The sequence below is a fragment of the Penicillium canariense genome (assembly GCF_028826845.1).
Source record: "Penicillium canariense strain IBT 26290 chromosome Unknown utg000002l_segment0_segment0, whole genome shotgun sequence".
NCBI classification, from domain to species: domain Eukaryota; kingdom Fungi; phylum Ascomycota; class Eurotiomycetes; order Eurotiales; family Aspergillaceae; genus Penicillium; species Penicillium canariense.
In genome coordinates, this window is record NW_026622729.1 from 3,774,952 (window position 1) to 3,786,939 (window position 11,988).

Below are 11,988 nucleotides of genomic sequence, written 5' to 3' on the forward strand. Positions count from 1 at the left end.
AGTATACGGGTCACGTCGAGGGAGATAATAGCGCTGTAGGTAGTTATCCACCTAAGGCTGCTTGCTAGCCACTATTCCACGGTTACGAACATGTTTCAAAGCCTCGGGCTAAGCATAGGCCTGTTCCCCGCTTCGACTATGCCTTCCGTCTCGAAAAGCCTAGATTATCAAATAAGCCTATACAAACCGATGTCCGAGCCCCCCACCTGCTACATGCACATCTACATAAACCACCCGTCTGTCTGTCTCGGATAGTATACTCGAGCTCGGGGGGCCTCCCTTGAGGTCCGTCAGCGCTCCGCTGTCTAGGACGCTCAGTCGTCGAGCCCAGCTTGCTTGCCTCGCGTACCCATCTTTGCGGGCTCCAACCGCGAGTCTCGCCATACCTTCAACAAGGGCGAAAGTGTACTACCACACTCTTGTCTCGCGTAAACCATCTACCTCGTTTGCTCACCCGACGCCTCCATCCCATCCCCCTTACATGCACTGTTTTCAGGTCTTGGGCTTGACAGTCCAGAGTTAGCAAGGCATCTCTGAATCATATCCTGGCCTATCTAGGTGATACCACCACAGCACACGAAGCAATTTCCCTCCCCTCTACCCGGGCCGAGTTAAGATTTGACCTAGTCCGGGGTTGGATGTCAACGGGTGTGAGTTGAAGAATAGGCACATTGTCCCACTCAGCCGCAACGCAGCCAAAAATCTTGCAGATGCACCAGCGCGTATAGGTCCTGGGGAAATTCAAATTCTTTGAAACCAGGAAATACGGAGAGCGAGGGCAAGTTCCTAGCCCTTTCTTATTCTATTTTATTTTTCTCCTACCAACCAATTTTTGGCATGATTTCTTTTGGATTATTCCTCTTTTCTCTCTTATTCTGTTGGCTCCGCTCGGGTAGGTATACCACCTCCCCGTCAGGCTTCGGGTTTCGGTGTCTCATGCGTCCTACGAACAGAGCATGCGATAGACTTGAATCATTGTTTCTTGTCCTCTGCCTCGACTCCAATCCCTGCGGGGCTCGAGGCGTCCCTTACCCACCGCGTCGATTGCGCTTTGCCTGCTTGCCTGGCTTTTCGTCCGAGGTCGTTCGCTGTCCCCTGTCTCAACCCGCCGTCAGGAAGTATCTGATTGCATCGAGGCGAGCCCTTGGATTGGGCAACGGCTCTGTGCAAGTTGGGGACACTACCGAACGTTGAGAAGAAGTGCCGCGAGCAAAACTCGATTTCCATATAAAGCTTTAGCCTTTTCCTTTGCATGTTCGGATACGGATTTCTCGGCGCAAGCAGCATCTTCTTTCTGCTTTTTAGTTCGACTTGACTTGTTCTTTGGTCTTTAAAGAGTGTGATACTTGTCTCTCGTCGGTTCTATACAACCAATACTTGGTTACCTAGCACAGCATCACCTTGCACAAGCTCACCCCCTAATTCCTACCAAATTTGCCCGAATAATCGGATCAAGTCATAATCATGACACCCGTCGGCCCACGAGTCTCGAAGGAGGAATTCATGCACGCCCTGGGCCTGAGCCCGCATGATCCACAGCATGAACAGTATTACCGCGCCATGCGGGTAAGTAGTCCCCCAAACCCCCGTCATCTCAAATGTACATCTATCCCCAACCTTGGCCCTGAAAGCCACTCTCCGCCAAACAATGAAAAAGCTGGAAAAAGCCAACGCAATCTAGGATGAAGCGATCATGGTCTACAACCGCATGAACCAAGATACTTCCCACCTCCTCGACAGCGTGCGCGCCGATCCCACCACCCGCCCCCCATTCTTCTGGCACCATATCCGACCAGACCACCAGCGCTGGGCAATCATGGAGATCTGGCGCAACGCAGCCCCCCTCACGCGCCCATTGTTCGACCACGGCGGCACTAATGGCGAATACGGACCCAACTGGGTCGCTGGGTGGTTGCTGTACAGCGTGTTCCGCTCGCGTGATGTGCGCAATAATCGGAATCGGCGGAAGGGGGAGAGTAACGTGGCTGTGCCTGATTCTGGTAAGACTTTCGCGCTAGGGATATGGGCTTTCGCGTGTATTACTGGGCTAATTTGTTGGGTTTGCTGGGTGTGCTAGACAAGCGGGCTAAGCAGGTGGAAGAGACGGCGTCGCCGAAGAAAGGATACTATGATCCTGTGCGGAATGGGACGCTCTAGGGTCCTTTGGGTTCTGTAATTTGGTTTAATTGTTTGTTTGTGACCTCGATGGGCATATGATCTGTTTCTCTATTATTTGCATATTTTCTCCGAGATATGAAGCGTTCGCCGGTGTAACAGACCCGAAGGAAACTATGGACAGTGTAGTAGGTAATGAGAGGAATGCAAAGGACGCAGGCGCTGTGAGACTTGGTATCGAAGACACAAATGAACCAAAATGATACCCACCGCGAAAGCCCCCTTCTCTTCAGTCGTCATCCGCGCCGTCTTTATCGCCGCGGCTCTTTTTCTCACCTTCCTTGTTTCGGTGGGACTTCAGGGCCTGAGTAACTCGCTCGTCTTGCTCTTCGACGCGCTCGTCCCATTCAGCATCATACTCAGCTGCAATGCTTTTGATTTCCCGCCGTAGAGCCTTCCCCTCGTCGATGAGAGATTCCCATAATTGCAGATCGACGTTGTGAAGCTGGTAGAGCTTTCGCTGGCGGGCACTGACGGTGAAGTCGAGCGCGGATTTGTACGAAATCTCCCGATTGTGGTATAGGAACCATAGATAACCGCCCATCAGGGTAGACAAACTGACCAGGTATGTCACCGGCTCCATCGTGTCCCAGCCCAAATCGGTTTCGAAGGTTAATTTGTACACTGTAAACCACCATGTAGCGAGGATTCCAAAGCCTCCAATAGCGACACGCTGTGCTCCGCGAAGAGCCATCACATCACATTCATGCTTGACCTCGGCAATTCCCTGGATCTGCCGTGAGAGCTTCCGCAGCCTCATGCGCAAGAAGTATGTGCGCTCGTTGAACGATGGCACAGTAATTCTGATCTGACCCAGTCCCGCTGGTGCGCCTTCGATGGTGACAATGAACTCACGGGTACGAGCAGCATCTCGGAGGAAATCCCCAACCTCGGTAGCCTGAGACCACCGCACGAATCGCTCGGGCTCTCCATTCAGGGGGTCGAGACTAGAGTCTGTCTTCCGGGGATAGCTGTATGTCTCCGCGTCCTCTTCTCGCGATCGTCGCCGTCGCTCAATTGGTGCGCCACCCCCGGACTTTTGGCCGTTTTCTTGGCCATGGGTGTCATTGTAGATTGCATCCATGTCGATGTCATCTTCGATCTTCTTTCTAGGCTTGATCGCGTTGTCTTCGTGTTGAAGGGCAATGAAAGATATGGCTGGTGGGCGCTTCTCGCATTCACCATCAATAGGCGGCAACTCTGACTGTATTAAGCGCTCTATGTATGACAGAGGCTGTTGGGGATGAACTAGGAGAGCAATGGGTTCGACGCCTGCTCGCAATGTCAGTCACATGAAGGTCATTGGTGCTGCATTCAGGACTAAATCACCCTTGTCATGACCCTGGTCCGTCGTGGTCAGTGGAATGATCAATTTGAAAAGTCGCGACGGCGTCGTCAACATTTTTCCTAAAATAGCCTGTTAATGCCCATAATATTTCTTAGGAGAATCCTCCCACTCTTACCTTTGGTCATGTCCTCTGACCACTTTTCTGACTGCGTTTTCGGTGGTGGGTTCTTTTTGCCCTCCTCATCTAATACCTGCCGCCGAGGCCGGTCATGTTGCTCATCAACCCTGGTTTCAAGTTTTTCTTTTTCCATCCTTTCCTCCGTCTGTTCGTTGTCGCCGATTTTCTCAATGTAGTTGGCCCTTCGGAAAGCCCGCTCCTGGCTTTGCCCAGCGAGGGCTCGCGGGGCAGTGAACAGATAAGAACTATGCGAAGCTCTTGTCCCGGTTCCTTTTCCGGATAGCAAATTTATTCGCTGTCCTGATATCCCCTGTCGGCAGTTGCTCAGCGCAATTGACACCGATCTCGCGGATAGCGAGCGTGCTCTACCACCAAGCCACCATAGTTGACGTCTCGCCGACGAGATGGAGGGTGAACAGCTCCGCGTTGCTGGCAGCATGTTTCACAGTATGTTCCCGTCTATTCCTCACTCGGTATGGTCCGTTAGGCGTCAATTCGGGGTGTTGAAGCTTGAATTCATAGTTCAAGGAAGGGGAACGGAAGGAGGTAAGGCAGCACGCGCCCAAGTTGTGAGCATGACGCAGAGGCGTTGCGCAGGAATTGTGGAGAAAACTGGAGAGTATACGACTGGCCCCAGTCAGCACAGTGGGCTTGTCGACAACAAGCGAGGGCGATCCAGGAACATCGGCCATTGCCAACAGCTGGCCTTCGTCTCATTGCCTTGGCCAAGTGCTGATCTGGTGACGTCAGTGCGGCACTGGGATATGTGGCTGTGCTATGACCGGATGTGGCTGGATAAGGTTTTGGTACTTGCTCGATTCCCACTCTTGGTGAATCAGCCATTCTTGGTAACTTATTTAACTAACTAGTTAGGTAGTAAGTTAGTTACCACAAATTTAATCGAGCTACTGAGAGTCTGAACTATCTAATGAGCTATGGTTAGCCTAATCCCACTCCCAGCTATAAACGAGCCCTTTAAATGAAGGGAGCGAACACAGCCTTTACATGCCTTCAAATCTAATCGGTGTTCTTTACGTTAAGGGCGATCTTTGCCCTACTCTGTCTCTGGCTGAGTGTCAGAAATGACAGAACACTCGGCAAGCCTCTGAGCGGGCTTGATCTAATACGTTCGTTGAGCCGGCTAGACACGAGAGCTTAGTCAAGGCCGGAGGTGTTGCTTACCTAGGGGTGGGTATTTATGGCAATTCACTAAGAATATCTGCAGTGCCCAAGATTCTATGAAGTAGGGTTCGGAGCTTGTGCGTGATGCTGCTGATTGGTCTAGTTTTGGCTCCTCTCCACGTTGAGTCGATACACTTCGACCAAGATGCTGTTGGCAAAAGTGGAACGAACAAGAGGTCATTCTCCAATATAAAGAAACTTTCAGAGTCATTCAATTAGATAGCGTTCTGGCAAAATCCCGGCGCTTTTCCGGGTTCCAAATACGCAATGGGGGAATTTCACTAGCATCCGCAAGGGCTACCCGGGTAATGATGATTCATAATAAGTGCTCGCAAGCAACTTTTGGAAGCGGCAATGCCTGCAGAGGTTATGATGGCAACCCTTGACTAAGCTCATGAACTTCTAGAATTGTCATACGTCGGGGGCCTGATGGCCATGCATAGAGCCGATGGGTTGCTGCTTACAGGGTGGTAATAAGAACAACCCTCAAATAGTTGAAAATCTAGCCCGACTCAGTCGTATCGTAGATAACTTTGAAGAAACGGGTGTTTCATTTCTTTTTTTTGAGAGACCAGTCTCCCAAAATGGCATGCAAGACGCTGACTATAGGGCTGCCTAGTGCATTGTGGGGCTAAATATTTCAAAGTAAGATTTAGTGCAAATGTAAGCCTCCCGCCGGATCTAAGCTTTGAAATTTGGAGGATCTTTCGCGATGGTTGCTCTTTTGGGTTAGTGTAAATCTAAAACATCTTACTTCAGTATTAGTTGCGAAACACTTTCAGATAGCGCTCTGAACTCTGGTCCAACATATATAACGCTCCACTGCAGAACCCTTCACAATCAGTTCAGAATCCAGAGACAGCCAAACCCTCGGAGACTTCGAGAATCCGTCCCTAAACCATGGCGTTTAAATCCGTTGCAGCCATCTTTCTCTGTCTATTTTCAGCTTGCGGTCACGCAAGTGCTCTTCATAAACAGCATGCCATTGTGGACATAGAAAATCGTGTTCGCTTTCACGGATCATCGGCCAGCAATATCGAGTCGTTCATTAACATACGCTTCGGTCAGAATACCGGTGGCAGTAATCGTTTTGCGGCACCCAAGCCCTACAGCTATCCGTATGGCTCAGTGGTAAATGCCACTCAGCCAGGTGCAGCTTGCCCACAGCAGAAGGTTCCTATCCAGGGGCTTGCAGTTTTTGACAATGTAACCCACATCTCAGAAGATTGTCTAACTCTACGTGTCGATCGACCAGCCAACACATCAAGGACATCCAAGCTTCCTGTCATGGTATACATCTATGGCGGCGGAGATTCCATCGGCCAGATTTATGATCCAATCTACGAGCCAGGGTCCTTGATCTCCAACGCCGTTCAACAGGGCTTCCCTGTAATGTATGTGGCTATGAACTACCGAGTCGGTGTATTTGGCTTTGCTGCATCCCCAGCTTTGAACGCAACGGGCTCTCTTAATGCGGGCCTCCTTGACCAGCGACTCGGTCTCTCTTGGGTGCAGCAGCACATATCAGCTTTCGGTGGAGACCCTGATAATGTCACTATCTTTGGAGAAAGTGATGGTGCTACTGGAGTCGGCCTTCAGATCACCGCCTATGGCGGAGATATACCGAAGACCCCATTCAAAAGGGCTATCATGCAATCAGGCAGCGCCTCTGCAGACTCAGGCACTGCTAGCAACATATCAGCAGTACATACGAGTGAGCTGATAAAGAAAATCAACTGCACATCCTCCAGCAGCGAGGCCGAGTTTGCTTGCCTGCGGGAACTGCCGCTTGACAGACTGCTGTCAGCTGCGGTTGAATACGAGTTTAGCGTTAGCAATTTTGGGTTTGATGTCTTTGAGCCGACATCTCCGTCGACCTTTATTCCTGACAGCCCTTCAACGCTATTGACAACTGGTCGATTCGCTCACGACATTGACATTATTGCTGGCTGGACTGAAGACGATCAGTCTTTCTTTGCACCATCCACACTCAACTCAACCACGGATCTTGTCCAGTTCATTTACTCCCAGTTTCCAGCCTTTTCGAAGAGAAACGTCCAGAGAGTTCTTTCTCTATACTCTGTTACATCCTTCTCGGACATGTCCTCAGAGAACATTTCAGCCCAGTACTTCCGTGCAAGCCGAATGCTTCGAGACGCCCAATATGCTTGCCCAAGTCTGCATATGGTGCAAATGAATCATAAATACTCCGACGGGAAGACTTCGAACTATCTCTACGTCTTGAACCAGACCCTATTTTCTCCGCTATTTGCCGAGATGGGGACCTCTTACCTCGGTATCTCACATTTCAGTGATATTCCCTATGTCTTTAATCTGGCGAAGACCAGATACTCTTTCCTGGCTTCGCCATCGGACATAAAGTTGTCCACGGAAATGAGTAGTAGCTGGGCTTCCTTCGCTGCATTTGGAGATCCATCTCGAAGACATGGGACAATAACTAACTGGGATGACGCCATGGATCAAATTTCACTGGGTCAATACAACCTTCGAGTAGTTGGTGGTCCAAACGAAGGCCTCAAAGCCATTGGGCATGACAAGGATTCCTATGAAGAACTGGCTAAAAGATGCGACTTTTGGAGCTCTGCCGAGGTACTTCGAGAAATGGCAGTGTAATGGATAGAGTTATAAACTCCTGCGGCCTCTTCTACTGATATGAAGAAGGCTTCGAGGTCATCTTATTCAACTCATTTTGTGCATATACTGTGAATCCAACTCTGTCTATTCTTTCAGACGAATGAAGTCTTAGCATTTTTACTCCTGATCATTTCGAGACTATCCCTCGACACTAGACATATCTTCCGGTAATATCCTATCAATCTCACAATGGTCACGAATTCTTCACTCATCCTAATGCACTATATAATCTCCACAAGCGACATAATTGCCTACATCTGATTGTGGGAGTCACGCCACAGGACAGGCTAACTCCAGCCCTCGCGCTGATGCTGTGTTCCTTTCCTTCTACGCTGTGATCCTTTTTTCTCCCCTTCTGCTGTTAAATGATATTCTTACCCACCACAGTTGGCCTTGATCCGTTTGCTTCCTTTATTTCCCCTGCGCGTACGATATGGCACTCTCTCTCGCTGTGAAAGTCAACTTCATTTCGCTATTGCATGTGCAAAGAGTCATCTTGAACATCTCGACTCCTTTCTGTAAAACAGCATCTGTAGCGGCAGCAGTTAGGAGGGTTAATCAGTCGCGATACACTGACCTGCGCCCGATCTCGTTAGAACTCAGCCTTGCACCCGATTACGGTTCCTTTTACCCACGGGGTGGGCTCGCATTGGAGTATTTGGAAGTCTCGATAAAAGTTCAGGCAAGTGGGCAAATTTGTCACTTCGCCTCTTGAGGATCCAGGGTGCTAATTTACCGCTAGACGTTACTGACTTTCCCCTGGGCTTATACGATGATTATGGAGGACGAGGACTACTGGGAAGCCTTGTCAAAAACTCAGATTATAGGGATACGAGATCTTGACGCCGGCCATTGGCCCTGGGTGTGAACCTGGGAATGAGTCTCCAACTACAGCCTCCTCGTCCAACCAAAGACAGCTACGCATCAGCCAAAATACAACGATATTTTAATCTCCGCAGCTTCAGTTTACATAGGGGAGATGTCTAGTTGTGATTGGAAATCCATTTGCACACCTTCCAGCTTCGGCCGGTATGATCCAGTGTACTGTCAGAGGCACAAGAATATTATCCAACTTCGGGAGCGACCACTGATTGAAAGTTTTGCTACGGCAGCGATGGGGGATAAAACCTGTTCAGGCCATTCATTTTGGGGGCAACGGCTTGAAATCGGGATCTCCATGATAGTTGAATGGCTCGAAATTCCCGAGTTTCTTGACAATGGTGTCGATATCAAAGTAGCGGAATGATTCGAGATCAAGTTTTTCCACAACGGAAGTGGTGGTGAGACAGTTGACGAGATATCTTGACTTTGGACATGGTACGACGGTAAATGGGATGGAGATCTCGTATCTCGAATCACATTCATCATTCAAATGCATCACGTGTCTTAGTACATATCTTTCATTCCTTAACATGAGCATGATGATCCTCTCATACGTGACGCCATAACAAGGGTGACCTGTGCCACCAATGGCATGGATCGAAAGATACGCTCCACTAGGTAGCTTGGTGGGGAATTCCTGACATGCTTCTTGTTAAAAAGCAAATATAGGTAATTCCTTTTTTCTTCAGTGGGGGATTCGGCATAAGCGCCAGCACGACCCTGATTGGTGCGGCAGGCATTGATATATCTGAGAGTAAGATACTCCCGCGACATCTTAAGGTTAAGATGAACCCACCCACTCAATCTCGGAAATAAGTCAGCCACTGACCACCGGTTATTTTCCATCGCGAAGGCAACAATATGGAATATTGATCCCAACCCACCATCTCTATGGACCATTAGCCCGGATCCAGTCGTTGTGGGCCGCAAAGAACAGTCATGATAAAGAGTCATAATGAGCATTCGTAACCCAACAGAGCCGCAGCTTTTCCATCTATCAAGAGCAGAGTTCCATGCTTCAAAGAAATGCAGAGTATGCAAAGAGCTATCGTCATAAGTCATAACATCGTAAACCAACCCCACATCCCCACCATTTCCTTCCTCATCCGAGTCGAAAGGAATCCCCGATCTTGCCCCCACACTCCTCTAAGAAGCAGGCCGGCTCGCAGTGAACCATCACATCACATTTCCCGCCTCGCATAACCAAGCTCCTCGGATGCAGGAACATAGACTACCTCGCTGCCATGCTCCATCCTCATCATCCGCTCCGGACTACTGCCCCCGCTCCAGCTGCCCCCCTGCTGCTGACGGAGGTATCCGTGTCATCATCGCGGCTAGCCTTGCGCCCCGTGCCGATAGCAACTGGGATTCCCTGCACGACGCCGCCGTGGTCGTGACCTGCCGGGTACATGCCGTCATTGACGGAGAAATTGCGGCAAATCAGGTATGCGCGCATAGCGGCACTTTCGCGGGCGAGCACTTCCGACTTGTAAATAGTATCTGTTTGGTACTCCCGGTTGTGCACGCGGACCACGCAGGTGTAGCCTGATGTGGTGGCGTATGCTTCGTACGAAGGCTCTGGCCAGCGGCGGCGCCGGCAGAGGCCTGGAGAAAAATGTTAGACGGTTATTTCTTTGATCTTGGTTTTCTGATTGGCTTGGAGGGGGCAAATCAGGGGGGAAGAAAGAGCGGCCATTGGAATTGGCAAGTGGAACGGCCGTTTGCCTCGATTCCGACGTGCCTGGCTCGGGGCAGGACAATGCAATGCGCGATGGGAAACAAGGTACAATGTCGCGCAGAGGCTAGCCACGTACTTGCCAGATAAAGGATATAGTACATCTCAGCGCGATGGGATCGGACTGGATGCCCAAGTGAAAGCAGAAACGGAAGGCAGATCGGGAAGCGGCGTTGCCCACTGTCGACTTCGCAACGAAAAAAAATGAGGCGGCTACCCCGACAGCATTGAATGGATTGGTTGTCGGCGCGACGGGTAGCGGGTAGGGCTGAGGCTGAGCTGCTGGCCGATGCAGCTACACAAGAGACCTAGGCCTAGGTATGCGGATAGTGATGCCCAACGTCGTCGACTGCTCTCATAGACGGGGCCGACAACGCCGCCGACCCTAAACTCGGGCGTGTTGGGGGATCTGTTGTTTGCTGGCAAGGCGAGGCTAGCGTGAAATGCCTGGTGCCTTTGTGTTGCGTGGGAGGAGAGGGGCAAGTTCTAGACACGACTGACACAACCAACGCGGCTGGTTTCTAGGGTTTGGTTAGGCGTTAATGGAGAAAGCGAGGGAGGCGCGAGGGTAGAAGATGAAAGAGAACGAGGACTAAAGAACTAAAGAACTAAAGGCCTCGAAGGAGACATTGGAAGATGCCACGCCACACATATACACACATACAAAAGACACAGTGCCCCGTACCACCAAAGCAGAAAAGAAAATTGGGTAAATTAAAATGGAAATCCCAAAAAATTGGAATAAGATCCACTGAGACGGGAGAAGGCCGGATGGCGGCTGCCTCCAAGCTATACTTGATTACTTTCTATGGAAACAGGTGGGGCATTGCAATGCATTGATCCAGAAGAATCATACTATGAGTTGTCCACAGTGTACCTTCTACCGGTCCAGCAGCAGGCCAAGTACGGAGCATCCTAGGTTCAGGCCTAGGAGGGGGAATGGGCAATGGGGAATGGACGGCTGCAATTACGACAGCGCACAAAGAGTTAAAATTAAAAATAAAAATAAATAAGAGTTGTACCTAGCGTAAGTTTGTAAGAAACAGGAACAGAAACAGCCACAAAAACATTTTGTTTTCGTGGAAGGATCGGATATGGTCGTCTCAGCTGGCGCAGAAACCTGAAGAGGGAAAAGATAGGACGGACAACAGTCCATACCCTACAGGACCAGGGCCAGAGAACACCACACATCGCAATCCCAGCAAAGTAAAGTTTTTAAATTTCGAAATTTCAGTATTGCGCCAATTCCGAAACCTACCGTTAGAAAACTCTCGGGGGACGAGGTATGAGTGTGGGTATGGGTCCGGGTATACGCGACAGCCAGCAGGATGGAAAACTGGGTCGTATTGGATGTACATGAAACGCAACGCCTCGACAGCGAAGCAAAGAGCAACATACAGTAGCCCGAGAGACAGGGCAGTTGATGCCACGGATGCACGGGACCGCAATGTCCACCCCTGGGTCGCGAGACTCGAGGCAAAAAGCCCGCAATTGCCTCTTGACGTCTCTCAAGACAAAGTGCTGTTCTGCTTGGTTCTGTTTTCTGCGTGTTTCCGGCGGATTATTTTTAAGCCCGGTACTGATGCGCTGGCATGGCTGCTTGCCAGTAGAATCAAGCCGAATGGAGGGACACACCTCCGGGGCCCGGTCCTGGGTCCTGGTCCTTGGGGGGAAAGAGCCCCGGGGGGTTAGGGTACCCCCGCCCGCAATTCGCCGATCCAGAAAACTGACCAGGCCGCGGAGACTAGACCGAGAGGCACAGTGGAGTGCTCGATAGGCCTGGTACCTAGCGGGCGACAGGCGAGGAGGGGGGCGAGAGAGACGAGAGGGGCATTGACAACTAACAGCTGGCTAGCTTAGCTCCGGCTGCTGCAATCGCTTGCAGAATCAGAC

General features: G+C 50.5%; 4 protein-coding genes across 4 annotated transcripts; 2 read left to right on the plus strand and 2 right to left on the minus strand.

Moving 5' to 3' along the window:
- Window positions 1-1,464: 1,464 nt before the first annotated feature.
- On the plus strand, window positions 1,465-2,157 carry N7482_004544 (uncharacterized protein; the record flags this gene model as incomplete). Its single annotated transcript, XM_056686669.1, has 3 exons — window positions 1,465-1,566; window positions 1,682-2,000; window positions 2,078-2,157. The coding sequence occupies 3 exons, from the start codon at window positions 1,465-1,467 to the stop codon at window positions 2,155-2,157; spliced, it is 501 nt and encodes a 166-aa protein (XP_056545411.1).
- Window positions 2,158-2,404: 247 nt separating this feature from the next.
- Window positions 2,405-4,333, minus strand: N7482_004545 (uncharacterized protein; the record flags this gene model as incomplete). Its single annotated transcript, XM_056686670.1, has 4 exons — window positions 2,405-3,447; window positions 3,505-3,582; window positions 3,639-3,951; window positions 4,022-4,333. 4 exons carry the CDS (start codon window positions 4,331-4,333, stop codon window positions 2,405-2,407), a joined length of 1,746 nt encoding a protein of 581 aa, XP_056545412.1.
- A 1,390-nt stretch (window positions 4,334-5,723) lies between these two features.
- N7482_004546 (carboxylesterase) lies at window positions 5,724-7,457 on the plus strand (the record flags this gene model as incomplete). The annotated part of the gene is made up of 1 exon (XM_056686671.1): window positions 5,724-7,457. The coding sequence occupies one exon, from the start codon at window positions 5,724-5,726 to the stop codon at window positions 7,455-7,457; it is 1,734 nt and encodes a 577-aa protein (XP_056545413.1).
- A 2,161-nt stretch (window positions 7,458-9,618) lies between these two features.
- Window positions 9,619-10,199, minus strand: N7482_004547 (uncharacterized protein; the record flags this gene model as incomplete). Its single annotated transcript, XM_056686672.1, has 2 exons — window positions 9,619-9,965; window positions 10,175-10,199. The coding sequence occupies 2 exons, from the start codon at window positions 10,197-10,199 to the stop codon at window positions 9,619-9,621; spliced, it is 372 nt and encodes a 123-aa protein (XP_056545414.1).
- Between the last annotated feature and the right edge of the window lie 1,789 nt (window positions 10,200-11,988).